Source organism: Pestalotiopsis fici (assembly GCF_000516985.1).
Source record: "Pestalotiopsis fici W106-1 unplaced genomic scaffold PFICI_Scf_4, whole genome shotgun sequence".
NCBI lineage: Eukaryota > Fungi > Ascomycota > Sordariomycetes > Amphisphaeriales > Sporocadaceae > Pestalotiopsis > Pestalotiopsis fici.
The window spans coordinates 1,817,864-1,845,372 of record NW_006917094.1 but is presented as its reverse complement, the minus strand read 5'-3'; the positions used below and the strand labels follow the sequence as shown (position 1 = coordinate 1,845,372).

General features: G+C 50.7%; 11 protein-coding genes across 11 annotated transcripts; 6 read left to right on the top strand and 5 right to left on the bottom strand.

The window, feature by feature from the left end:
- Window positions 1-101: 101 nt before the first annotated feature.
- Window positions 102-1,466, top strand: PFICI_06560 (uncharacterized protein; the record flags this gene model as incomplete). Its single annotated transcript, XM_007835141.1, has 1 exon — window positions 102-1,466. The coding sequence occupies one exon, from the start codon at window positions 102-104 to the stop codon at window positions 1,464-1,466; it is 1,365 nt and encodes a 454-aa protein (XP_007833332.1).
- Window positions 1,467-5,103: 3,637 nt separating this feature from the next.
- On the top strand, window positions 5,104-6,788 carry PFICI_06559 (uncharacterized protein; the record flags this gene model as incomplete). Its single annotated transcript, XM_007835140.1, has 2 exons — window positions 5,104-5,379; window positions 5,439-6,788. The coding sequence occupies 2 exons, from the start codon at window positions 5,104-5,106 to the stop codon at window positions 6,786-6,788; spliced, it is 1,626 nt and encodes a 541-aa protein (XP_007833331.1).
- A 216-nt stretch (window positions 6,789-7,004) lies between these two features.
- PFICI_06558 (uncharacterized protein) lies at window positions 7,005-7,844 on the bottom strand (the record flags this gene model as incomplete). The annotated part of the gene is made up of 1 exon (XM_007835139.1): window positions 7,005-7,844. The coding sequence occupies one exon, from the start codon at window positions 7,842-7,844 to the stop codon at window positions 7,005-7,007; it is 840 nt and encodes a 279-aa protein (XP_007833330.1).
- A 1,664-nt stretch (window positions 7,845-9,508) lies between these two features.
- PFICI_06557 (uncharacterized protein) lies at window positions 9,509-10,096 on the top strand (the record flags this gene model as incomplete). Its single annotated transcript, XM_007835138.1, has 1 exon — window positions 9,509-10,096. The coding sequence occupies one exon, from the start codon at window positions 9,509-9,511 to the stop codon at window positions 10,094-10,096; it is 588 nt and encodes a 195-aa protein (XP_007833329.1).
- Window positions 10,097-10,776: 680 nt separating this feature from the next.
- PFICI_06556 (uncharacterized protein) lies at window positions 10,777-12,082 on the top strand (the record flags this gene model as incomplete). The annotated part of the gene is made up of 5 exons (XM_007835137.1): window positions 10,777-10,817; window positions 10,927-11,144; window positions 11,211-11,617; window positions 11,678-11,917; window positions 11,984-12,082. The coding sequence occupies 5 exons, from the start codon at window positions 10,777-10,779 to the stop codon at window positions 12,080-12,082; spliced, it is 1,005 nt and encodes a 334-aa protein (XP_007833328.1).
- Window positions 12,083-12,586: 504 nt separating this feature from the next.
- Window positions 12,587-14,413, bottom strand: PFICI_06555 (uncharacterized protein; the record flags this gene model as incomplete). Its single annotated transcript, XM_007835136.1, has 2 exons — window positions 12,587-13,160; window positions 13,230-14,413. The coding sequence occupies 2 exons, from the start codon at window positions 14,411-14,413 to the stop codon at window positions 12,587-12,589; spliced, it is 1,758 nt and encodes a 585-aa protein (XP_007833327.1).
- Window positions 14,414-15,563: 1,150 nt separating this feature from the next.
- Window positions 15,564-16,618, bottom strand: PFICI_06554 (uncharacterized protein; the record flags this gene model as incomplete). Its single annotated transcript, XM_007835135.1, has 2 exons — window positions 15,564-16,503; window positions 16,557-16,618. 2 exons carry the CDS (start codon window positions 16,616-16,618, stop codon window positions 15,564-15,566), a joined length of 1,002 nt encoding a protein of 333 aa, XP_007833326.1.
- A 658-nt stretch (window positions 16,619-17,276) lies between these two features.
- Window positions 17,277-18,248, top strand: PFICI_06553 (uncharacterized protein; the record flags this gene model as incomplete). Its single annotated transcript, XM_007835134.1, has 1 exon — window positions 17,277-18,248. One exon carries the CDS (start codon window positions 17,277-17,279, stop codon window positions 18,246-18,248), a length of 972 nt encoding a protein of 323 aa, XP_007833325.1.
- A 341-nt stretch (window positions 18,249-18,589) lies between these two features.
- On the bottom strand, window positions 18,590-19,489 carry PFICI_06552 (fructose-bisphosphate aldolase; the record flags this gene model as incomplete). Its single annotated transcript, XM_007835133.1, has 1 exon — window positions 18,590-19,489. The coding sequence occupies one exon, from the start codon at window positions 19,487-19,489 to the stop codon at window positions 18,590-18,592; it is 900 nt and encodes a 299-aa protein (XP_007833324.1).
- A 673-nt stretch (window positions 19,490-20,162) lies between these two features.
- On the bottom strand, window positions 20,163-22,555 carry PFICI_06551 (uncharacterized protein; the record flags this gene model as incomplete). The annotated part of the gene is made up of 13 exons (XM_007835132.1): window positions 20,163-20,307; window positions 20,366-20,471; window positions 20,526-20,639; window positions 20,697-20,836; window positions 20,887-21,016; window positions 21,065-21,074; window positions 21,130-21,181; window positions 21,237-21,665; window positions 21,730-21,920; window positions 21,982-22,043; window positions 22,103-22,130; window positions 22,192-22,256; window positions 22,480-22,555. The coding sequence occupies 13 exons, from the start codon at window positions 22,553-22,555 to the stop codon at window positions 20,163-20,165; spliced, it is 1,548 nt and encodes a 515-aa protein (XP_007833323.1).
- A 2,045-nt stretch (window positions 22,556-24,600) lies between these two features.
- On the top strand, window positions 24,601-27,256 carry PFICI_06550 (uncharacterized protein; the record flags this gene model as incomplete). The annotated part of the gene is made up of 2 exons (XM_007835131.1): window positions 24,601-26,907; window positions 27,017-27,256. The coding sequence occupies 2 exons, from the start codon at window positions 24,601-24,603 to the stop codon at window positions 27,254-27,256; spliced, it is 2,547 nt and encodes an 848-aa protein (XP_007833322.1).
- Between the last annotated feature and the right edge of the window lie 253 nt (window positions 27,257-27,509).

Sequence of the window (27,509 nt, the reverse complement as noted above, 5' to 3'; positions counted from 1 at the left end):
CTCACCATTCTTCTCCTCCTCGCATTGGTCCATGGTCGAGCACCTAGATTCATCATTCAACAGCGGCTGCACACCTCAACGTTTCCCTAGCCGACAGAGCCATGGCTACAAAACCTCCGAGGCAACCAAAGCTCCGGTCTAGCTGCGATGGGTGCGGGGCTGCGAAGCTCAAGTGCGACCGCCGGCAGCCGACATGTGGACGGTGCGCGGATCTGGGTGTTACCTGCATCTACGGCGTGTCGCGAAAGATGGGTAAACCCCCGAGGGATCGGCTTCAACTCTCGGCATCGCGGGGCAAATCCCCGGCAGACCGGCGCCCCAGCTCCGCCGAGAAACGCAAGTTCGACGATAGCGACTTCCAGTGCCATCGACAAAGGCGGTCTGGTAGCGAGACCATGTCGTCACTTTCGGCGGCGTCGTCGACTTCAAGCAACAATGAAATGGAGTCGGCCTGGGGATCAGTCAACGGCGATGATTTTGTTAGTATGGGAACTAGCAACACGACGATGCTCGACGCATTTCCTCCATTGACCAACTTTGCATCTATGGACCTCGGTGACTGGGCTCTGTCAGACGAGCTCTCTTCGAATAACCTAGACAAATTGGACCCAGATCTGCTCGCTACATTCGAGTGGCCCGACTTTGACAGCACCGCGACACCGCCTCCATACGGACAGCAGTCTCATAGCGAATCAATAGGCAGCTTTCCCCTACCATTCAAAGGCGACAAGTTGTCCTCCGCGCCAGATGGTTGTAACTGCCTGCGTGAAACACACGAAATCCTGCGCAATCTGTCTCTCATAAATCCTAACAAGACACCGACGCCGTTGGCACCCGGGCCCATGATCAGCGGCGCGGGTCATTTCCCGTTAGACTTTGTACTTAACCTAAATCGCGAGTGCAGCGAGCATCTCGGCCGGTTGCTCAACTGTTCATGCGTGAGCTGTCCACATCTAGGACTGCTGCACGCCTCCATCATATCCCAAATCCTAATGTGGTATCATCAAGAGGGCACGTCGTCCATGTCATCTCCAAATCACATGTCCCCTTTCATGAACACGAAAACGGTTGACACTACCTCGCGACCGCGACCTCGCCCCTCCGGCATCACCACCTCCTCCTCCTCTTCAGCCTCATTGTGGTCTGGGAGTACCGCAATAGGTAGCAGTACCACGACGGGTGGCACAAACACACCGACGCTTGGCCAAGCATCCGGCCAGATGGCCATGGGATGCTTCATCATAGATGATGAGCGGGTACAATCTGCTCTCCGCATCCAATTATTGTTGGCAGAGCTGACAAAGATCGGATCTCTAATTTCTGCATTTTCTGCACAGAGCCCCAAGATTGTATCTGCCTCGGGTACGGTGGATCCACTCTATAAAAGTCTTGGCTCTTGGCTGTCCAAGGAGCATGCAAGCATTGTTGATTTGTTGAGAGCCAAATTAAGCGAGATCAGTATATGAGTGGATCTTGCAAGTCTGTATTATTTTAAATGTTAGCGCAGCGATTGTATTTCGATTATATTCTACCCTAGAAACTGTAATGTACATGACTTTGGGGCATTGTTTTCCGCAAACCGCCGTAGAACATGCCAATCGATACGAATGTCAAATCCGCCTTTCAGACCTCTTCGGTTGACTATGTAGCTGCCCGTTGACTACTCGAGATCATGGAATGTATCAACAAACGGTCCTCTCACATTGTTTTAGTATTATTATTAATTTAGCAGGCCCGTATGCGGTCGTATCTCTCTTCATCCAGATGTCAGTTTGAGCTCATGGTGCAATGTCGCAACCAGGTCAGCAGAGGATCGCAGAGCTCATTAAGGATGGGGAGTTTGTTTACATATATCTCGCCGGGATATTTCAAACAGCCAAGAGATGCAAATTGCCAAGAAAAGATATCCGAGACCAGGTCCCCCAAAGCGGACGTGGAGGATTGGTACCCTTGCTATCGAAGGGGGGCCCTGCTGAGCCACGTTGTCCGCGCAAATCAGTACGTACAAAGCCTCACCGCATCACTCTGGCTTGAGACAGCCTATAAGGGATCATTTTTGATGCCCGTTATGTTTCTTTTCTTGTCTTTTTGTCCCTATCGTAGCGCGATCCCACATTGGTTGGCCCAATAGCCGCGCCCAGTAGTTCGTCACACAGCTGGACGGTCCGTACTCGTACAGCATCAGTCCACTTTGCGTACTTCATCCCTAATATACCACCATCCAAATTCTGGAAGAACCCGAGATAGAATTGCTGGGGATAGTAAGATATTGCGTATGCATAGTAGGCAAGATGTTCACAGGTGGAGCGTCCAATGAGCTCCGCTTTCATCTTTTGCGAATTGCCTTTAGTCGGCTCCCGAATTTGTGTGTCTATGGCGTGGCTTGTATCAATACCGAATTCTAACAATAAAGTCATCGGGGATTGTCAGTTCTAACATCTATCTGACATTGCTTCAAGATGCTCCTTTATCTCATCTAGAAACCTTGGAAGATGATCAAACGTCGTTGAACTCCTGTCTCTGGAGACAAGAAGTGAATGACTAGAGCCAGAATCCTTCTTCAAGCAACGTCAAATTGAGAAGATTAGGTCAAACTAGAGTTCATGGGCAGGTTGACACCATTCAAATGGCCGCGACTTCTCAGCGTGCTCGACAGAGCAAGTATAGGACTGCCTCCCATTGCAAAACGTCCGACAACATCAATTTCTCAACTCTTTCATACTTACACGCCCAAGATTTGGTTCACGTAAGTGCCCCAGGCGTGACGTTATGCCAAGATCAGATGTGTACATCATAACCATCATAGTTCACAGAATCTACTACACGAAAAGTCGTTCCGTGACTCATCACACCGTCTTATTCCATAGTAAGCTACCCACCAGATTTGACATACGTTTTGTCGCTCTCGCCGGAGCCTAAAGCCCTGCACCTACATCAGCTCTCTCCCCTGCATCGCCCTGATCAACGGTGTACGTACGTATTCGTTGATCCGCAAGAGAATGATACCGCAACTACACTCATCCTTTCTGTACGACTAATGATACAGGCTCCTTGGGTGGGTTTACTTGAAATCACATCCCGAGGTGCTTTCTGTACATAGTCCTAGGGACCGGACCTCTCAGCTCCATGCATACTGGGTCGCAGGTATGTACGGCCCACCAAAATATTGCCACAATTGGCTGGACTTTTGGCTAGACACCAAGAACTTTTGACCTTATCTCCAAAGTTAAATTCGCGATTCGGTCACGGCGAGGTGGCGCCTGTGCAGGTATGCAGAAAGCGTTAGCTGGCGCCAGTGCTGCTACAAGCAAAGCACTTCAGCTCCTCAATCTTGTCAGTTGGAACAGTAGTGCCCTACAAGATTGCCTGCGGTGCCGCCTATAACAGACGGGACCAAAAGTCACATCAGCCGCTATCATTTTCTTCTTATGTTGATTTCCAGGAAATTGCTATTTCATCTGCCGCATCCGCTTGGGATTTCATTCTATTCCCGCCCAGTATCCATGATGATCTGCGTCTTCCTTGCGCCTCAGGTGAGCATCGCCGCACGCCCGCAGATTTCTTGGCTGATGCCAAGATTATAGTGGACGTGCACGCTATTCCGTGGGGCGATTGGGGCGCAATTTTGACTTTGCTTTTTTGGTCTTTACTGATAGAACATGTTCCATTCGGTTTTCTGGTAGATCACCTGGCAACTAGGTAGGTTGTGACCTTCTAATGTCAATCTGCTGTTCTCTCTAAGTTTTTGAGCAGATATTTGCCTTGCTCTGCTCATTGCCTCGATGCATGCTTTAGTGCAGAAGACACAATCCTGCGATAGTAGCCAAGCTTCACCGGAAATCATACTTTCGTATCGTGAATATCACTTGTGCGCAGCAGAAGAATAGTATTAGCATGCATTACTAGGACTGCGGGAAGAATTCCGTCCTGTCTTACCGTGTGGCTTTTTGGCATATGAACTATGATTTAGCAGGAAGCTGTCGCGTGTTACAAGAATCCTCTGACAACGCTAATGGCTTAGTAGAAAGCAAATAAACATTGGTGTTTAGTTCGTAGAATTTGTGTACAGAAAAACCAAATTCATTTAGAGAAGATACTTGCTCGTATTGGACCGAGTCACAATTGACCCGCATGAAGGAGGATACGAAGAACACGGGTATACTTCTGCTAAAGATGTCTGCAAGTGATTGCCATCACAAAATACCGAATTTCCGTGCTGAAGTTGCAGAAGTCTTCCAAGGATTCTTACTAAATTCGTTACACAGACATACATGGATGCTTGACCCAGTAGGATAGGATCAAAATGCTTGCACTTTGAGCCTAGGAGCAACATCTTTGTCATGATTGGGGGCCAAGCCCAAATCTTAAGATCTCGTTCAATTTGTGAGAAAGGAGCCATTGACCCAAACGACCAGAATCATCAGTGTCAACTAAGGAAAGCCAAAACGTCATCTTTAGTATTGGAAAGTGCCCAGAGGCAGTGCTGCCTTTTCTGACTTTGTTTCGTGTCGTGCAGAGTCTGGAAAGAGGATGACTAAAAAAACAAAACAACAAATGATCCGGGCAGCGAAAATGGACGCTCATTGGACAACAAAAACCCTATAGCGGTAAAGCAACAAGCGAGCGGCCACGCGGGAGGATCCGACGTAGCATCAAGGCTAACGAGCTGAGAGCCCTCGTCTCTTCCCCTCCAGCAGCTCGAAATACGTTGTCGGTCCCGGAACTGTCTTGGCTTTCATTTATCCTCGCGGATCTCTAATAAGATCTTATAATAAGCTTGTTACAGATAGCGCCTCTTCGGATCTTTTACGGGTATCAAAACTGGTAAAGAAGACCCGACGATAGAAAATTGATGGAGAATGACGAAATGCGTCAAATAAGTCTACAGCGTGACAGCAGAGCGAGACCTCCGGCTATGTATGTATATTATGCCTACGCGTTATGTTGACATTCGGAATGGTTGCGAATGAATCTGTCAGGTCACATGAGTGGACAAACAAGAAGGATCATCTTACTAAAGAAAGATTTTAACCCCCCTTTACATAATCATCACATCATATTCTTCCACACGCTTGTCATATATAAACCTTTCATCGAATCATCATGACAGAGACGAACGATCTTGCTGAGAACTCTAGACCCATCTTCTGGGCCGTTTTGCTCACCGTATTCTTAGTAGTACTATGGCTTCGTCGAGATCGTCGTCTGGACAAAATGCCTGGGCCGGGAGGGTTCCGTGTGAGCCTCCCTGCCAAGGTGCATATAGACTTTAGAGATTGGGCCTCAAAATATGGAGAGGTTTTCAAATTGCGCGTTGGTGTCTATAATTGGGTCGTTATCAATAGTCCTCAGGCTATGCACGAAATCTTGAGCAAACAGGTAAGTCTGCGACTATCAATCATCAATCACTCGGCCAAATCGACTAATCAAGCAATCAGTCCTCGAAGACATCATCAAAGATGCCAGCCCCTATGGGCCACGGAGTGGTCGCCGGTGGCATGCGCATGTTCACGCTCGAGTACGGGCTCAAGTGGCGCACCTATCGATCAATTACGCACCAGCTTCTCTCTGCTACCATGACCTCCACATTTATCCCGAGTCAAGAGTATGAGACCAAGCAGCTGCTGTTTGACTTGGCCAACAGAAACAATGACGAACAGGAATTTGCCATGCACGTCAGGAGATTTGCTCTCTCCAACGTCATGACCAGCACCTATGGACTGCGCGTGACGGACTGGGACAACGAGGATGTGCATCACGCGTTGGAGAGTGCCCGTATCTTGGGCAAAATCACTCGCGCGGGCGGATTCATCGTGGATGAGTTGCCTATTCTGGCGCAACTACCAGCCTGCTTGCAGCCGGGTAGAAAGGCCGCAGAGGGATATGCAAAGCCACTGCTCCACGCCAAAATGATACTCTGGCAGCGACTGGAGAAGCAGGTCGCAGAGGGCAAGGCACCATTGTGCTATGCGCGCGAGCTCATGGAGAACAGCGAGTCCTGGCGCAAACAGGGACTGACTGATGAAGATGCGGCTTGGATCGCCGGTGGAAACGTGGAGGCCGGATCCACCACAACGTCCGTCACGCTCCTGAGCCTCTTGCTTCAGCTGTCCGCTCGCCCACACGTCCAACAGGCAGCTCACGAGGAAGTCATGCGCGTCGTCGGGCCTGACCGAACGCCTGCGTTTGAAGACATTGAGAACATGCCGTATATCCGCGCCTGCATCAAGGAGGTGCTGAGAATGCACCCGACGCCGTTTTGGGGCATCAAGCACTACGCCGACGCCGACGTGGTATACAAGGACTACGTGATTCCCAAGGGCACGGTGTTGCTCGGTAACACGAGCTTTATCCACTACGACCCGGAACGGTATGAGGAGCCCTTTGACTTTCGACCCGAGCGCTACCTGGACTTTCCCAAGTATAGCTCCGAGTACGCCAACCAGAGCGACCCCTACGCGCGCGACCACTTTACCTTTGGCATGGGCCGTCGCATCTGTCCCGGTGCTCGTCTGGCCGAAAACTCGCTCAACATTGCGCTGGCCAACATCATCTGGGCCTTTGAAATCCACCCGCCAATGGTGGACGGGTTAGAGGCCAAGGTTGATCTCACCGACGATGCGTGGGAGGACACGAGTTTTCGCGGACCAAAGCCTTTTGCTGCGCGGTTCGTGCCCCGCGGGGATGACAGGCTTCACATATTGGAAGATCAATGGGCCAAGGCCAAGGAGGAGGGCTACGTGCTCAGAGGCCAGAAGGTTGATGTCAACAGTATTGCTACAGCATAGATACTGGAGCTGAACACATAAAATTTGCACACATTGCACTGTCCTAATAGAATAGATTTCTAGGTATAAAACTCTTATCTGAGCGAATACGAAGAGAGAAATATGAATAAGAAGGCGAGATAAAGAGTTTGATTTGATCCTGTCGAAGTTTATCTAGAATACCTGAGCAGACAATCCTCATCAGGGCTGATACACGCCCATAGAACGTAGAATCATTTAAATAATGGTTGTTCTTGCGCCTGAAGTCAACCATTTGACCTTGTCCGCGATTCCGGCATCCCTGAAAATATTCTTGAGAGCTTCGCCATTTTGTGTAAAGTGCGACCATGATTCAAAGTGCATTGGGACGAGGATATCTGCTCCCAATATCTCCAACATCCTCACAGCGTCTTTACCTCCCATTGTGATCTGCGAGAATCCCGTGGGACTGTTGGGATCCGGAGACATGGCCTGGCCTAGGTTTGCAAGGGCAACCACTACATGATACTGCTTTCGAATCTTCTCTAGCTCCTCTTCTAATAGGATTGTGTCACCAGTGAAGTAAAAGACATTCGGACGGCCATCAGGTTGGACGCCGAACGAGTCCTTGTGAAGAAGGAAACCCGTTACTTCTCCACCAGGGACGTGAACGCATGGAGTGCCGGTGACCTTCCACTCCTCGCCGCCAAAATGAAAGTCGAGAGTCTGCCAGGGCTGGATCGCAAATACACCGGGATAATCGTAGAGGTTTCGAGCGCCGTCGGGTGTGGTGATGACCTGGCGACCGAGAAGTAGTTGGCGGCCGGTCTGATCCAGGTTGTCGACGTGATCTTCGTGACTGAGGAGAACGGCATCAATGACCGGGAGCTGTTTGATGCTAAGCTTGGGACCCTCTGTGACGCTAAGGACGAATTCGCCCGGCTTCATTCCAGCCAAGTGCGATAGATCATAGTCTTGTGGAGCGTCGTCGAAGATTGGATCCGTGATGAATGTAACGCCATCGAATTCCAGAATTGCAGTCGCTGTTGTAATATGTGTGATGGCCACTTTACTCTTGAACGATGCAGGGACTGCCATATTGGTCGAATTCGTGTTTCAAGTTTAAGATGCGAGAGAATTAATTCTTGGGAGGATACTAAGGGATTAAAATCAACTACATGATGCTGGTCATCCTTTTATACATCGCAGAATCGGAGCTCAGCAGTTGGTTGTATTTATCAGCATGGGAAATTATAACATCTAGCGTCCGAGTTCAATGCCGCGATTTCCTAGGTTTTCCTCCCCTTTCTCCTGTTTCCTCCACCGGGTGCACCTCAATGTGAGATCGCTTCAGAAAATGGGCCAACATCGTGATGTAAGCGACATCAAGATATGGTACTATTGGTGGCGGCTGACGATGCTTTCAAAGTCTTTGAATGGGCTACATACCTATACTAGTCTCTTGGCGGAAACTATGCCCAATTGTGGGAAAAGAAGCACCTGAATGCTCGCGCGTTCGACCACTGAAGCGCCTCCGCGACTCCCGCATTTAGACTCTGTAGTCTCGATCTAATCCATTTTCAGTATCATAAACCGCCAAGCCTTCCGAGTGGGGGTCCCTGGCCTCGGTGGAAGAGACTCGCATTTTACACCGAGAGATGTGAGAATCGTTCATCTAAACCACCTAGCAACGACAACGCCGAGATCTGAGCGAATCTGAATATCATGAAGTTGCGGCACAAAAACGTCTGTCAAACATGCCGGGACCACAAAATCGGGGTACGTCTTCAATGGTGACTTTGTTCAGCTGTGCAATGCTTACAAGATGGTGCGCCACGCCTAGTGCGACGGCATACGACCGTCCTGCTCTCAGTGTCGCCACACCGGCCGAGAATGCGCTGGCTATTCGGTTGACCTCGAGTTCGTGTCAGTTCATGTCAATAGCCGTCAATTCATGAACGGCCCCCGAAAATCGAACAAAAGGCGGAAGAATGCCAGCCAGGGTATCTTCCCAGTCGAGGTCTTGGACCAAGAGCAACGGACTAGGAATGGCCAATTCTACTTAACGCGTACTCCACTACCGGCTCTGCAAGACGCCGTGAATATAATCGTTCGCAGCTATGTCCCCAATAATGAGCTCCCTTTTCTTACCCAAGCCGAGGAAATTCAGCCTCGAATATGTGGCGGTTGGGTCACAACACTTCCACACCTAATTGTTGATTGTGGGAAATATACGGTATTGCCAGCCGCTATCGAAACTCTTGCGCTTTCAATCGCTTCCAAGAAAGCGCAACATACAGTAAAGTATGCAACACTCTGGCAATCTTACGGATCTACGCTACGTCTTTTGCGACAGAGCCTGCTACATGGTCATGGCAAGTTTGATTGCGAGCATCTCGCAGCATCGATGTGCCTGACATTGACAGAGGCAAGTCCGGCTACGTGTAATCTCGGCTACTCCCCGACTAACGAGCGTCACTTAGCTTCTGATCAGTACGCCAACGAACGACGGAAAGATACACATTAATGGTGTGGGGAGCATGTTTAGGAGTATTGGCCCTGAATTCTTTGCTCAAGGTGTACCTCATAAATTATTTGTTGGCTTTCGACCGCTACTGGTGTGTGCATAATGTCCATTCCTGTTACGAGGCGATCTGACAATACCAATTTAGGTCTTGCAATCAATTGTATCACGGAGCACATCATTCATTGCACATGAGTCGTGGAAAACAATACCCTTCCAGTTCATGTCTTCCTCGCCAATGCAAGAACTCCTCACCGAAGCGGTCAATATCCCCTTTGTTCTTGAACAGTTCGACTTGCTGCCTACGCGTCCATCGGGTTCTACTCAGACTCACAATAATGCACTGCAAGATGAATTTCGAGTACTCCTGAAACGCCTTCATTCATGGAAAGCGACGTACGCAAGCAAATCACAAGGTCCATTATACTGGTCATACCCAGGTGACAGGCCTCCAGACCCAGACGAAGAAATCTGGCTCTGGTTCGACAACGTGGTAGTGGCCAATGCTCTCACTCATTATTGGGCATTTACTGCAATTTGCTTGGTTCATATACAAAGGCTACGCTTTGCGACCAATGATTTCAGCGCTAGCAGCACGATTCAGACACGAGCGGCATATGTTGAAGCACTTTCCATGATTTGCAGAAGCATTCCATTTCTGTTTGAGGAAAGTCATGAGCTATATGGCCCTTCTTCCGTCGCCTTCCTCTTGAGCACTGTCGTGAGTATCCTGAACTGGGATGAGGAGCTCTACGGTTCGAGGATTACCATCAATCAAAATCTTGTAGAATATGCCAAAGACCAAGGCTTTTGTTGGGTATCATAGCATGTTCCAAGCCAAATTTGACCACCTTTAAACTTCGCGAAAAGTAGCATAGAACACGCCGATACCTATGACAGCGGCCCTTTCTGATCGTTCGTTCAGACCTTTCAAGCAAATCTTAAGCAGCTCATTTTCACATTGGTACGACGAGCGCAAAGTACACCAATGATCGGGACGGGCTCGCGCTCGCTACGGAACCAGCAAACGCAGAGCTGCCAGTCTTCCCACAGTTGCTGCGTCAGTTCTCGTGATATCCACTATTGATGCCGGTCTAGCCCAGGACTGTATAATATCGGCAAATATTTCAGAACGCGCAACGTTCGTCCTTTAGTGCGTTGTGCCCGCTGCCAACTGCCATTGTACGGCGGAGATAGGATAGATGTCCGACAATTATCGCGCTCGTTAAGAACGGAGTGTGTTATATGCACCACCGGTATATCAATATACCGGCGTCCGTGGAAATGTCCCCACTCCAGACTTGATAATTAACAAGGGCGTCAAGCGGCGTAGCGACGTCAAGTTTATCTTGCCCTCCATCCAAGGTATTGTACCCACCGTCACCACTATCGTAGAACTTGATTCGTCGCAATATATATATGCATTACAAGTTGCAACTGAGTCGCTAGACTTTTAGACACCATTATAGCATTCTGACGATCGTGTGGAAACAAATAGAAAAAAACATGGCACTACCAAAGGTTCTTCTCCTTGGGAAGATCGATCAGTGAGTATCGCTCAGAAATCCTTCAACTCGGGAGCACATATGCTGTACTTCCTCTACAAGTCCAAGTACGGGCCTTTTCGCAGGCACTCGGTCTCTAACACTCTTGCAGCGCCACTGACTCGTGGAGTGCACTGTCGGACATAGCCGACCTTGTGTTGTCAGACGCAGGCAGTAGGTCAGACTTCATGAGAGAATGTATTAGTGGCAGATATGAGGGTGTCGTCGCCATCTGCGATCGAGCACCGTCTAGCCTCAAGGCAACCGGAAGATACGACGAAGAACTGATATCGATACTCCCCACGACCTTGAAGTTCATATGTCATAATGGTAATGTCCCACGTGGGCAGTTATTGACTTGTCTGTTGTTACTAAGCATTTTGTTTCAAATTTTAGGTGCTGGCTATGATAATATCCAGATCCCACCCTGTACCGCCCGCGGCATCTTGGTGTCCAACTGCCCTGGCGTTGTTGAGAATGCCACGGCTGATGCGGCTGTCTTCCTGATCCTGGCTGCCCTACGGGGGTTCAATAACGGTATAATGGCCATCAGAAACGGCACCTGGCTCGGCGCAGTTCCACCCCCACCGCTTGGGCATGACCCGCAGGGCAAAACTCTGGGCATCCTCGGCATGGGCGGTATCGGGCGCAACCTCAAGCGCAAGGCTGAGATCTTCGGGATGAGGGTCATATACCACAACCGAAGGCCACTTCCTAGTGGCGATGCCGATGGCGCCGAATACGTGAGCTTCGATGAGCTTCTGGCTACAAGTGACGTGCTGAGCCTTAACCTGCCGTTGAATGTGAGTAGGTCAAGTCCAATGAGGCCCTGAGGCTCTGCTGACATGCGGTCCCATACACAGCTGAACACCCGCAATATCATCTCGACGAGGGAGTTCGACAAGATGAGGGAGGGCATCGTCATAGTCAACACTGCAAGAGGGGGCGTGATGGACGAGAACGCCCTTGTCGAAGCCATCAGCTCGGGGCGCGTACGGTCTGTAGGGCTAGATGTGTATCAGCAGGAGCCAAACATCCATCCTGGTCTGGTCTCAAACCCTCATGTATGCCTGATTCCCCACATGGGAACATCGACTGTGGAGGTACGTGTTACTTGATCCGCAGCGACCCGGCAGTAGCCACATGTTGGCTGGCTAATCAGATAGTAGACCAAGACAGCTATGGAGGAATTGACGATCAGCAATATTCGCTCGGCCTTGGAGACGGGAAGACTGAAGACTGTGGTACCCGAGCAAAAACATATATAATGGTAAGCTTGAGTCATTACCATGCCTTTCCCAGATGCTGGAAAAGACTCTCGACGCCAGACGATGCCAACTCAAGTCAAGGGGCGACACAGAGGCGCTGACATGATCAACACGTGTCTCGAAGGTCCAAGCTAAGATTTTCAGGCATTTTACTCCTTCTGGGCACCATGTACCTACACAATAGATGCGCCGTTATACAACCAAATCCTCGATGCTCGCTGCCTATTGTAGAGACGGAGAGCACCCTGCACCAACGTGAAAGTACTGTCACTGGTTCGGCGTACCTGATATTCGGCAGTGAGACTTATATGCCATGTCGACTCCTTACACGTCCGTCTCCCAGGCACCAGGACACATGCGACACATGCCGGGTTCCGGCTCTAGCGCGGTCATGCGTGACGCCTCTGTAGACCCTGGGTGACTATAAGCGACGCCGTGCTAGAAAGCAGAGACATCTATGGGCCACGTAATATATGGCGTATTTTGTTTGCATGGACCGTGGCTTCAGTACAGCCACTCACCGTCCGTCTCAGATCCAAATGTTTCAATCCGGTTAAAAGCCAACTCGCCCTCGTCCAGCATCGGTATATCGAGGAAGTCAAATGAATTCGAGAAAGCCTCAACAGCGATTGGATGCCCAGCCAGGGTTCCGAGATGCTTCTGGAGGCCGTAGGACGTACGCCTCGTGTCGTTAAAGATGTCGATTCCAGTGGGGCCACCGGGGTTATCTCTCGTGTCGACGATCAGCTGGATTATCTCGGCGTGGCGTTGAGCGCACGGCCATATAAGGGCTTGATGGCGCAGGATGCCGAGCAGAGGCTCGAGATCGTCAGGCGTTGTTCCGTTTGCGTTCTCATAGCCTGTAGTCCAGAGTATAACCAGGGTTCTGGCGGCAACCCATACCACAAAAGCAAACACCGGGCCAAGCTTCTCCAGCTCATGAGGCTGCAGCGACGATGTCAGACAAGTCACACTTCGGATGGCCTGACGACAGCGACTCCGTGCCACTGAAGAGGGCCTCAGATAAGGTGATGTCGTGGAAGGGAATGCAGCTACCGTATACATACGGATGTTGATCCTAATCAGTTGCAGGTTAGATCCGCTCATCTTTGTTAGTAGCGTGAAAAGAAGGGGGTTTCGATCCTACAGGTGAAAGGTGGCATGGAGCATGATCCAAGACCAATCGAATCTGTCTGGCAATTCCCTGACATTCTGCGGCAGCTTCTCGAACCATGTAGACAGTGTGATATCCAGGCAGCGGAAGTTGCTCTGCCACTCCTGGCAGGGCGCGGGGAGTCCCAAGTTGACGGGGTGGGTCAACAGCCGGTTTGACCGGTCGAGCAGCGCCAGAAGGTCGATTTGGTGATGCCTCAGTCTCGCAGTGCAGTCCCGATGTGTAGGTTTTGAGCCTGTGACAAACCACTCTGGAGCAATTACCTGACCCCATTCCTCATCGCCCACAGGATACGGCAATCTAATGCTCTTGGTATCCAGGCCTCCGGACTGACCGTGGAGCATGCTCGAAAAGCGATCGAGGCTGTATATTGTCCAGAAGAGGCGACACTTTTCCTCCTCCTCAATGCTTGAGGAGCACAGATCGTCGTCCGAATCCTCATTCCTTACCAGGGCGGTGTTCGACCCGCCGCTTGCGGGCAGCGACCTCTTGGCGAGCCTCAGCTGCTGTGTCGTGCTCAGGAGCATGGCCATGATGTTGCAGGTTCGGGGGCAGGGTCCTTGCCCGACGGCATCTATCGCTAAGAGCGTCAAGGCCTGGGCAGATACTAGGGAGTGGGCGTTTATTGCCTTCAGCAGGATCTGCTCTCGTGAGTTGGATACATAAGCCTCTCGAACCTTTGTCGAGGGCTCCGACTTCTTCCAAAAGCGAAAGCAGGCCACTACTAACCCGTGCAGAAGAAGCCGGCGTCCGGGCGCAAACAGATTGGCACTGAAGGTCGGCCTGAAGAATATCGGGGCCCAGGGATATATGAACTCGAAGAACAGTTCAGAGAGCTCGGTCAGTATGCCGTCGGGAGGCAGGCTTCTACTCCCGTGACTCTGCATCGTGGCGCCGAGGGAAGATGAGGGATGGGACGAGACAGTGGCGGAGGCCTGAAACTGATCTAGAGGCATCAGCGGTGGGCATGTCTCGAATGAGTCCATGGCGGGTATCTGCTGTGCTGGCTCCCATATCTGAACGTCATTGCCAGGCAGACCTGCCGCGCTCTCTGACGGCGCGGGTTGGAAGGTGTCGCCGTCACCACCATCCCTCACTACGTTTCCGGTATTGATATGACGGAGGACATCCTTCAATGATTGTTTTATTGTATCCATGTTTGTCTCCAACATGGTCAGTCGGTGTTCTATTGCTTTGCCATATCCTGGGCGCAGCCCAGGCTGCCCCTTTTCGCGGTAGACGCAAGGGATCCCTTTGATAAATCATCAGCCCGTGTGGCATGGCAAGTGTGGAACAGGATGATCGGTTCACCTTTGCGGCGACATGAAGCGCAGAAAGGCCTAGAACTGTCGCAGCGGGACTTCTTCACTTTGCAGTTCTCGCATCTGACCGGCATGCATCATCGACGTTAGTTGCGGACCCAGGGAAAGACGCAGCCTGGGACACGGGTGATCACATACGCCTTCGATAGCGCCTTAGGCCGCCTGCCGGCACCATCATCTCCTCCGGCGTGCAGGGAATTGGCCGACATGACGACGTATAACCCCGAACATCAGGAATGTGCAAATATTGAAAGCTCAACTGTAGAATCCCAAGATGGGACGATGCTCGCTCCTCTTCTACCAGTCCATGTCGGCATTGGTTGGTTTCAGGCCACTGCCTGGGGGCTCGCAGGGGGCCATTACCAGTGCTTGCTTAATGTAGGGAAGCAGATTCAAGTCCCGGCCTCTGCGGGGAAGATGCGGGGAGGTGGGCCACAGAGAATCGTATTTTGTCAATTCCTTTCAACAATCACGGTGCAGTCTTACCTGGAAGGTACTCGTTATGGTGCCCGGGGCACAGAGTACCTAGCTACTAGGTACTCAGCAGTTGGCTTCAACTTGCGAATCCGCCCCCCACGGAAAGCCGGGGCAATGATGCTGCGGTACCCACAACCTTGTAGCTAACTTGGTGATACGTTGTCTAGCACTCGGGCAGCTGGGCAGCCCTCAACATAGGCCAACGGCTCAATCAAGTTCATCTCTGCAGCGCCACCTACGAGAACAGCCCAATGTATCGAGACACATGAAAATATAATACATAGGTACTGTCAGTAGTATACTGACCCTGTAGCCTTGCATAGCCGGGGTGCAGAAAGCATTGAGGCATCTAGCTACCTAGGTAGGTTAACCGTTAGACTACGATACTTAATACTTACAAAATCCCCAACATATACTGTACATGCGGGTCAGAATCTGACAGTGACACAATATTTGGCACCCGACAACTTCCCAGGACTTTCCATCATCAGACTACCTCCCCTTCGGCTCAATAGGCCATCACGCCGGCCAATTGGAGGAGGCGTTCTGAGGGTTCTGCCTTCTCTAACGGTTCGGAGCGGTTGCGAGGGTCAACCGTGCCGTCTGGCAGGCAGACTAGCGATTCTCGGAGCTTGATATTATCGTGAGGCCAATGTGTGGTCGCCCCGTTTGCCTTGAATACACGCGCCTTCTCTTGCAAGGCGCTCGGCGCAGCCAGCTCCCTTGGGGCGTAGGCGGCGTAGATGACTGTCCGGATCGTGGTGCTCTTGTCCGTCGGCTCACCTCCCCAGTGAATGGTGCGCGAGTCCCACAGGATCAGGTCCCCGGGCTCGGCGTGCACCTTCTGAGGCGACAGGCCGCGGCTGCGGAAGAAGCTCATATCCTCCTCGCTAAAGTAACGGTTGTCACGCCACTCCCAGTCCGCTGGGCTCGTCTTGGTGTCAAAGAAGTCTTCCACGTATCGATGGGACCCGGGAATGACGACCAGTGACCCGTCTTCTTCTCCGGCATGGCTGAGGTTGATGATACCCTGCACGCAGTGGAGGCCACGTTTCCGAGGCGCCTGGTCGACATGCGGCCACGGCTTCCGAGAGGGCTTGAGGTTGGGCAGCGTGACGTTCAGCGAGTCAAACGAAACGAGCAGCTCTTGTGTGCCCCAGATCTTGGCGAAGGCATTCACAACCCCCGGCTCCAGACGTGCCTCCCACATGAACCGCTCATGCACGACTCCACAATGCTCGTAGGTGTTCCTGTCCGTCTGGACCGGCAGGGTCGCATCCTTCCAGGTGCCGGGATCTTTGAAGTCCAACTTGGGGTCAAAGGTCTTCAGCCAGTTGAATGCTTGTTGCTGGTAGTATTCGGCCTTCTCTGGGGGTACGGCTCCTTTGACGACAACATATCCGTTCGCTTCCAGGTCGTCTCGCCAATCCCCGAACCCAGTCTGCAGTCTTGCGCCATTAGCATCTCGCACAGTAGACCATTCTGAAGCCAAGCAGCTTACTTGAAGGGACTGAAGACTCTTTCGGAAGCAGGGCGGGTCTCCTCGGTGGCGGTGGTCGTCATTGTTTATCTTATGTGATTTAAATTCTGAAAAGGGAGATACTGTAACAAAACATCAACTGATCGTAAGGCAGGCTCGAAAAGCATGTAGATTGTTCACCGCGCAGGTCATCCATTATGGAGTTCGGAGACAGGGATATATGACTGCTATACAGTATTCGCCTCCCCACGCAATGTATTGTTTCATGCAGGGAGGGTGAAAAGCAGGCTGCTTTACCTAAGCCGTTGTCATCGTTGTCCAAAAATGACCCGGTGCATGATTGCGCCGTTATTGTGCACGATGGCTCGGTCAACAGGGCCGCGCTGAAGTCCGGGGTGGGTTCAGGCCCGGACTGCGGGGGGGTAGGGAGCCCATATGCATACCGCGTCAAGTGAAAGTGAGGGGTGTGCGGGGGATCACCACTTCTCATATTCGCGAACACATAGTACATAGTTACGGACTAATACTTCGGGCGTGGGACCCGTACTTGGCCAATACTGGTGTACTTAAATTTGTAGCTTGATCCATCAGCGACTTGCACGGGGTCTGGTAAGATTGATCCGCCATCAGAGATAGTCAGGGTACCTCGTCCTGTTCCTTTCTTTGGAGTTACTTGAAGCTTTAAGGCCAATCAAGCCCGATACATTTGTTAGTCCGCAACTAGCCTATGAAGTTGACAGGATGCGCATTCTTGTGACTGGTGCCGCTGGCTTCATTGGGCAGATTGTAGCCCAGGCACTCCTAGAAGATGAGGCCAACCAGCTCATTCTCACTGACATCATTGAACCGCCCATCCCACGAGATGCAAGGAACCCGAATCAAGCCAGAGTGGTGAAGGCGGATCTCTTTGAGGCCGCCGCAAGCGTTGTCGACAATAATCTCGATGCCGCCATACTCCTCCACGGCGTCATGTCAAGCGGCGCTGAGGCTGATTTCGAATTGGGATACCGCGTCAATGTTGATGCCACGCGATCAGTGCTCAACTGCCTGACGAAAGTGTGTCCTGGGGTCAGAGTTATCTACGCTTCTAGTGAGGCTGTCTACGGGAGCCCGGTACCAAAAAGCAATGTCACTGAGGCGGATATACCAACTCCGGAGTTATCATACGGGTGCCAGAAGATTATCTGCGAGACGTTTATTAACGATTATACGCGTCGGGGCCTGATCAACGGCTTCTCGCTCCGCTTTCCTACCATTTCTGTGAGGCCCGGCAAGCCCGCAGCAGCTGTTACTTCCTTCCTCTCTGGAATCATTCGGGAGCCAATGAATGGGCTTCCGTGTTCTATACCCCTAACGGATCGCTCCTGGCGCCACTGGATGTGTTCGCCGAAAACCTTGGTACACAACATCCTCGTCACGCTCAGCCTTCCCCGAGACGCGCTCGCACCGCACCGGAGAGCCGTTAATGTCCCCGGGTTCGCGGTGACAGTGCAGGACATGCTGGACGCGCTGGAACAGGTCGGTGGAAAGGAAAAGCTGGTGCTCGTGATGGAGGAGGAAGTTCCGGAGCTGAAACCTATTCTGTATTCCTGGGCTGACGATTTCGACAACAGTCTTGGCTTGTCATTAGGAATGAAGCAGGATAGTTCCTTCGTCCAGTCAGCACTTGATTACAAAGAAACACTTGAGAGGGAGACTTCTAGACGTAATTAGCAGCGGGAACAATGTTCACGTTCATAGGCAAGACAATAGAGCGTGCAAATGATTTCATCCACTCTTGCTTACACTTCCGCAGTGCAAGGTGCCATCAGTATCCACGAGGTAGACCAGTAAAATGCGACCAATGTTCTACGTACGTATGTTTACAACTGAAAATGTATTGTATAACAAGCATGGTCAAGTGACGTGCACCATCGTGTCATGAACAGGAGCATCACGGTCTGTATGCCCCATTTTGGGCTATCCGAAACTCCTTGTCACTCGGACTTTTTGCAATATTTATAAGGCTGATTAAAGCTAAAAGCAGGAGCACGTACGTTAGGCTAGATTGACCACTATGCCGCCTTCCCCGTTGATTTCAAGAAGTCCATGTGATACTCTACAACGTCCTGCATCGCCTTGGTCTGCTTCTCGATCACTGTGGTCAATGGCACCTTGCCAGTCCACTCGGCCGCTACTTTTGTATAAGCAGCGTTTACCGGCCCATTGACATTCACCTTGGCCATTCCATAAGATATGCACTTGGCCAGTAGCTCCGCTTGGAAATAGTCCTCATGGGCGCCGTGCAGAACCAATCGCACTCTGTCTCCGACAGCCGCCCGCACTCGTTCCAGTCGCGGGAAGTCGAGCTGCGGACCTTTCGGCCCGTACGGTCCGTGGACGTTGCCGAATGCAGGTGCGAGCCAGTCGATTCCCGTGGCCACGAATTCTTCTGCTTGCTCGGGCGTCGTGAGCACCTCCTCCAGATCGACCGTATCTGCGATGCCATCTTCACACCCGTTTATGCGGCCCGGCTCGGCTTCGGTGATGATGCCCCGGGCGTTGCAGTAGGCGACGAGTTCCTTGGTCAGCTGCAGGTTCTCCCCGCGCTCGTAGTGGCTCATGTCGACCATGATGCCGTCAAAACCGCCCAAGTCCGCAGATCGCCTAATTATATCGGGATCTTGTGCATGATCCATGTGCACGCCGATGGGGACTGTCGCCTTATCCGCGGCCTCTGCGGCAGCGTGTATTAGGAGGCCATCGGCGTACTCGACCGACCATGGGAAAAGCTGTATTAGGGCTGGCGATCGCTTAGACTCAGCTGCGCGAACTGTGGCGATAATGGCCTCTAAATTATAGCAGCAGACGGCGGCAATGGCATATCCTCCCGCTGCGGCGGCGTCAACGATGACCTTGGCACGATTGTTCTTCAGCTTAGCTTCCACCTCATGGGTAGTGCCGTTTGTCGCCATCTCTTTTAAGTAGATTTGACACGATTGTAGGGCTTAGTGATGATGTGCAATTTATAGTGGGATTAATGGCATCCAACCGTTATATGGTAGATGATGTGGTGGCGTTTTGTTGACAAGTACTGTCGACAAGGGTTTTATATTATGTCCCTGATTAGTCTATCTACTATGGAATATGGAGCTACATTGCGGAGTCTACAATTTGTTTGCGATGTAAAGAATTCTCGTTGCGGAAAACCTGACTCGGCGGGACATCATTAGGAGACACCGCCGGGAAAGATGCCCCGGCCGCTTTTGGGGGGATGATAATAGGTCCACAGACCGACATGAATTTACAGCCAGATGAGCTCATCGGTCAACCCAACCACCAGCCTTGATCTCACAAGACTCGTGCCGGGGTAAGGCTAAGGTGACTTATATCCGGGGATCACAGGGTTCCCCTAGTTGTTCGGTATATGGTCCTCGGGTCACAGCATCAGATAAAATCAGGCATATAGGTTGGAACAGTGATTACCATCCGGAAATGGAGAACAACTGGCTCATTTGCCAACGCGTATCGCTGTCGGTGCAGAAGAATGAGCTCTATCCCCCCTAAACGAACCCATGTGCTGAGACAAAGATCTTCGCAGCCCTGCTAGTCCATAGTGTAGTAGAGGCTCCGACCCTGGACAATCCTTTAGGAACACTTGTTCTCCAGGTGTGTCGAGCCAGACTTGCTGTTGAATATTGCATTCTCGGTGGCAATCTGGTCTTCACCGATATCTACAACTCGATCACCAAATGCCGCAGCGATTTGTTCCAGGGTTTTCAGCTTGGTCTCACTAATTCTGGTCAATTTGCAGGATCCAAGTTGTGTTTCGGAGCTGAGGATGGACGTACGGGAAGTAAAGGTAAATCAGCACGAGGTAAACACTGCAGCATCCGACGAATACGTAATAGTAGTTCTCGTGGATTGTTGCAAAAGCACTCGGACCGGCCTCAGTGACTGTGACAAAGTTGTCAGCACAGCTATCCAAAAGCTTGGCCATCGTGAACCAACCAGATACGTTGACTATATAATGTGCTGCAGCGGCTACACCCATTATTCTACTCCTGATGGACATGGGTAAAACCTCCGCGCCATACAGCCACGTCACGCTGTTAATTAAACTGTCTGTTTCATATATTAGGGGAAATCTTCAGCATTGGATCGTGGAGCATCAAGACGAACAGTAGCCAATGGCAAATAGATATAGCCCAAGGATGGCAAAGGCTTTCCCGACGCTGTTGGTGGAATTTTGGAAGATGCGCTGCATAACCGCGCAGTATATCTCCGTCACTATGACACACACAAGACCTAATAGAAGCATCCTAATTCGGTTGAGTATAATGATCACACCAAGCTGCAAATCTGGTCTTACTTTCGTCGCCCCCACCTGTCAGGAAGGAAGTTGACGGAGATGACATTGGAGATGAAGGCGCATGTCCCCCATACGGCTGCCAATGCGAGGATGGTCTGACCATCGATGCCCAGTGATGCGTAGAGTGTTGCTATTCAAGATCAGTAGGAACATCAGGTAGCAAGGCTGGTCTCTCAACTTTGGTAGTACTATGAGGATGTTAGCAGACGAAGACGTGCGTTCCTTCTCGAGAGCTATTCACACCTGGATAACATTGACACCTGTTATGCTGGTCATGATTTGGATTGCGACGGATCTGGAATTTGTCAACGATATCCTTTTGTGCACAAGAATCTCTCCTTACGACGTACACCAAGACTCGATGTCTATATAGCTCAAAGATTTCTCTATAGCTACGCATCTCGCGCTGCATCTCGAACTCGATCTGTGACTGCATGAGAGCGAATTCATGTTGAGCTTCATGGGAGAGCAAGTCGCTTCTGATCTTCTCAAAAGCGTAGCGTGCGTCTTCGACTTTCCCCTTCTGAATTAACTGACGGGGCGAGTTGGGCATAAAGGTCGAGAGGCCGGTGAAAAGGATGACGCCCCAGGGAATCTGAAGACCAAGGGGTAATCGCCATTGGATGGGGCCGTAAGGGGCAAAACCCCCTGCAAACCCGACCCAGTTGGCGCACATTGTGCCTGCGGAAAGCCCTACGCCAGATAGGCCGCCGATCAGCCCACGTGTCTTGGGGGCGCTGATTTCCGAGAGATAGACAGGTACTGTGCCACTCAGTGCTCTGCATGCAAAACATCAGCTGAGGGACACCCCGACTTCAGATTCGTAGAGGGCCGAGGGCATACCCGACAGCAACTCCGGCGATAGCCCGCCCAGCAAGGAACATGCCGACGTTGACAGATGCAGTTTGGATAGCACACCCGATTGTCACGATCACGGCTGCAAGCTGCATAAAACGAATTCGGCCCAACTGGTCGGCGATGAAGATCTGTAAGATTGACCCTACAGCCTCGCCAGCGATGTATATGGCAACGACCTAAGACATACGTGTCAGCGGCTGGGGCTCCTACGGGATAATGGCTGAATCATGTGCGCACCGCACCAGTCAGTCCGTTGTTGGGATGTTGCATATAGTCCTTCCAGCTCTGGTGAGCGATGGCTATATTTGCGCTTAGCTATGGACAACCTCCAACCTCGTGAGGCCGGTGAGCAACTCACTGGTGGTTGCGATGCCCGTGTCGAATCCCTACGTTAGCTCGGCTGATCAGTACCCTTTCAGCTGGAAGGTTACCGGACGGGGAACTCACATATAGGAATGTTCCCATGGACGCAAACAGAGCAATGCCAACAGTATACCACTGACCTCCCATATCTATAATCGTCAGTAACTTCAACAGAAAGACATAAGTAGATAGCGTGCTGTAATGACGAGATAAAAGCGAGATTGTTACAGAAGTAAACTGAACCTCGATATAGGCACACAGCGCCGATTATTAATATTACCCACTTGAGCACAGCAATTCTTTGGGCTATATTATCCTACCCAGCTCACTGGGCTCGCGTGACGACTGTAGCCAGGGTTCCCCGCAACTTACAGCGCGTAAGGGGCAGGGAACGCTGACATGGAAGGACTGAACGGCTCAATGACACGCCGGTGTCAGCGCGTGCCATTCTTGTCGGGACATCATCGCCAACACTTGGGCGACTGTGTGGCTTTCGAGCTTGATAGATGAACACTTGCGACTGGCAGATACAAGGTGCTATATTCTTTAACCCCGGTGCCAAGCTCTTTCTTGGCAGTCAAGGGCTACGGACCCCGGGGCAAAATGAACTGCACCGGCTTGGTATCTCATGACTTATCATACCCTTTGAGCAACCGACTGGGGAATGACTAGAGAAAAATATTCTAGTGTTACGAACATGCACCCTTGCAGGACCAGAGACCTAGAAAGGATAAAAACGGCCAGAAACGAAGTCTAAGACGAATAGGATCAAGAACAACCTCTAATAGTTACGTGACGGCTGATTATATAAGCCAAGAACGGAGTTCTATGGTATGCTTAGTTGAGACTAATTAAGCAAAGTTCAGCAACACCAAGCAGAAATAATCAGAACAAACATCAGTGAGAGAATAAATGAGCATATTGATAAACGGGTTTCCTACTCTATATGAATAATCATTACCTCAGTGATTCGTCTTGGCATTTATCTTACCTGTAGGCAAAACTTATCAAGCTTTGGCGACTATATCAATCTAAGAGCATCCAGTCAATCTTTATTACTCTTTGCTAACGTATAACTATCTAACATATTGTTAGGTGGTAGTGTTACTTGGTCACAGATAGTGGGGAAAACTACCCAACATCATTACGAGCTACCAGAACCAGCACATTCCTTCAATATCCTGTTAATATAAACCCCAGCACCTTTCGTACCCTTATTCACCTAAGAAACCATGGTATAGTCGTTATATGTTGCCGGTGATATGGTACGCAGTGTTTTGAATCTGAATATTGGATTAATGGTTGGTATTTACAGCGGCATACCTAGCTTAAAAATAATATTGGACTAGGTAATATGGTCGTAGGCGCTACCGGCTATAATACTCAAGGTGCTTTGCCATACAATTATAGCGAAACAGTCCCTGACGGCATTTATCCAAACGCTTGGTCCGGCGGGCCATACGTTTGCCACAGTCTTTTTCGACCGTGAAGAAGAAGAAGCAAAACTTGACCAAATCGTCTATCTTCACATCGGGACAACGAAACATGCAAAGGAGATCGCTAATCGAAACGGGCTCGCGCTCGCTCGAGTACCCGGAGACGCAGTTGGATTCGTGCTACTTTGGGACAAAGTGCTAGGGGACGATTTGGACTTTCCTTTGAGCACAGAGAAAACGGAATGCTCAATTATCCAAGTAATATTTGGCTTGCATTGAAATCGTCTCTAAGGCTGTCCTTTGCATGGGTCACCTTGAGAAACCCTACTATTACAGTCCAGACACAAGCTAGGAGGATGATGCATAGGTGTACTCAATAGGCTAATGCCATGGGTGTTGCTGCTTATCGGAATACCAGAAATTTCTTTTGGGCGCACATAGTCCGATCTATTGACCATTTTGGCGGATTTGGGACTATAGAAAGGCGACTCCCTTGAGTCGGGAGGAGACACGTTAAGAGGCAAATGAGGAGTACTAAGTATGTAGGTACCTAGTAGGGAAACCCAAACGAGGCCCACTTTTGTCATAGGGCTGATTTTAGAGGCTGCTGGTTTTCATGTGCTGCAGCGACCAGCGGGCCTACCACCGCAGTCCCGCGGCCGACGCGATTTAGGCGGAGCTTTCGTGTCAATACTGTCAATACTCTAGTCCCCGGAGGACGTTCACTACCAACCAAGCCTGCCTGTCCGGAAGGATCTTGTTTCGATGCCTTATCTCCATCGGGATACTGAATGTGAGGTACCATTCTTTTCACTCTCAAAGGATGTCTACGTGTGTGCCCGGTACGCAGCGTTTCAGGCTGTGAACGACCCCGCATTGCGGTGCAGCCGTGTCGCCATATAATTGGCAGTTGTCACCACACCTCAGCCGCAACCATCAAGATGGCCAGGGATAATCTCTCGACATCCGTCGCAAGGCCGAGTGTCAGCATTTCCACTTGGAAGGCTGATCTTAGGGAAAGCCGCATACTCCCATCGTTCCAGACAATGCCCGCGTCATGTATCTCCTTCGAATCGAACCCAACCGCGAAGTGGCTATTGTCGAATTCATATCCGGCTTACAAGTGCCCGAGTATGCCATACTGTCGCACACTTGGGAACCCAACCACAAGGATGAGGTGATCTTTCGCGACTTTGCAATCCTGGAGGAGGACCTAGACACCGGACAAGACGTCAGATTCTGCACACAGCGGGGGAAAGAGAAGACGGGATACCGAAAGATTAGATTCTGTGCCGAGCAGGCCGAGCGCGATGGCTTCCAATACTTCTGGATCGATAGCTGTTGCATCGACAAGGCCAACGCTGCCGAGCTTTCCGAATCGATTAATTCCATGTTCCGTTGGTATCAGGAAGCCATAAGATGCTACGTGTACTTATCCGATGTCTCCAAATCCAGTAACGATGATGGCTTGATGGGAACAACTTGGGAGGACGAATTTCAAGGGAGCAGATGGCACACTCGGGGTTGGACGCTGCAGGAACTTCTTGCATCGACTGTTGTCGATTTCTTCTCTTCCGATGGCCATCGACTCGGGGACAAGCAATCTCTCGGACAAATGATCCACGACATTACGCACATTCCGATCGAGGCCCTCCATGGTCGCCCACTTTCCAAGTACACCATAGCCGAACGCATATCGTGGGGTCGCAACCGCCAGACAACGAGAGGAGAAGACAAGGCCTACTCGTTGTTGGGCATAATGAATGTCACCATAGGCGCAAATTATGGAGAAGGGGAAGAGGGCGCGTTCAAGAGACTCCATCGCGCAATCCAAGATGATCAAGACATTCCGGTCCGCGACCCCGAACTTAAGAAGAGTCTTGATGAATGCCTTGCAAACCTGCGGCTTTCTGATCCGCAAGACGACAAATCGCGCATTGAGGCGACAAAGGGTGGTCTGTTCAAAGACGCCTACCGCTGGGTCTTGGAGAATCCAGACTACAAGAAATGGCGTTTTGATCAGGAAAGTCGCCTGCTCTGGATCAAGGGCGACCCCGGAAAAGGCAAGACTATGCTTCTCTGTGGACTTGTCGACGAGATGAGCCTTTCTCCGACTTCAAATCTGGTTCACTACTTCTTCTGCCAAGCTACCGACTCAAGACTGGACAATGCCGCAGCAGTCATTCGTGGCTTGATGTATATGCTTGCCAAAAACGATCGCTCGTTGCTCAAGCACGTGCACGAGGAGTGGAGGGTTGCGGGGAAAGCACTGTTCGAAGACGGCAATGCTTGGCAAGCCATCACCAGGATATTCACAGCCATGACGCAAGAGCAACAGACTGCGAAGCTCGTCTTTGTCATTGATGCGCTCGATGAATGCCTAAAAGACCTGCCCAAGTTGCTCGACTTCATCGCTCAGCAATCCCGCCATGGTCACGCGAAATGGCTGGTATCTAGTCGCAATTGGCCCTCGATTGAGGAGAAACTCAATGCCACCCATCAACGAGTACGACTCAGTCTAGAGCTCAACGAGGCGTCCGTAACTGCTGCCATCGAGACGTACATTCGCTACGAGACAGAGCTCCTTGCAAAATCCAAGAATCTTGATGAGCCCAGGAAAATGAAGATTCGAGAGTACTTGACCTTGAACGCGAACTACACGTTTCTTTGGGTAGCCTTGGTATGCCAACGACTCAAGGATCCAAAAGTCCGGCGCGGATCTATCATGAAAGAACTGCAGCAGTATCCTGCAGATCTGTATCCTCTGTATCAAAGAATGATGGAGACGATTGACACGCTGCCCGATGCCGAACTCTGTCACGAGATTCTTGGGGTTGTCTCGGTAGTTTACCGGCCCATCGACCTTCGCGAGCTCAACGTTCTCTTGGAGTCAAATTCCCTTGACGATCTCGATGATCTGAGGGAGGTCGTTGATTCATGCGGCTCTTTCTTGACTATCAGAGATAATACTGTTTACTTTGTACACCAGTCTGCCAAAGACTTCTTGGTGACCGAGGCAATCCAGCTTGTTTTTCCTCGTGGAATCAAGCATATGCACTTCTCCGTTTCCAAGGCATCAATTACGGCACTCTTGCAAGGTCTCCATCAAGACATCTGCGCTCTTCGGAAGCCGGGCACATCTGTCGAGGAGATTTCATCTAAATCGCTGAGTTCATTAGTACCAATACAATATTCTTGCGTCTACTGGGTAGACCATCTCACCGACGGAGAGTTGCACAATGGTTATATGGACTCCATCCGCAACTTTCTGGAGCAAAAGTACCTCTATTGGTTAGAAGCTTTGAGCTTAATTCGTGCTCCGATCAGCATTCCCGCACTATCAAAGCTTTCGCGGTTTATAAAGGTAATATCTTTTTATTAGGTGTGGCAAAAGACTAATTTAACATTGCCAGGAGTTTCCACCAAACGAATGTTTCTCATTGCTTGTAAACGATGCATTGCGGTTTTCCCAGTATTACGGAACTATAATTAGCCAATACCCGCTTCAAACATATGCTGCAGCGCTTGTTTTCAGCCCTTCAAAGAGTGTAATTTGGAAATTATTCCAAAAACAAATGCCGGATTGGGTTTCTTTCAAGCCGCGAACCCAAGAACATTGGAGCGCATTGCAACAAACATTAGAGGGTCATACGGATTATGTCCTGTCGGTCGCATTTTCACCGGACGGCCGGCAGGTGGCATCGGCCTCATAGGATAGCACAATCAGAATATGGGCTGCCGATACAGGCATATTACAGCAAACGCTAGAGGGCCATAAAGATTCCGTCAATTCGGTGGTATTCTCCCCCGACGGCCGGCAGGTGGCATCAGCGTCAAACGACACTATAGTACGGATCTGGGCTGCCGATACAGGCATATTACAGCAAACGCTAGATGGCCATACGGATTATGTCCAGTCGGTCGCATTTTCGCCGGATGGCCGGCAGTTAGCATCGGCGTCAGACG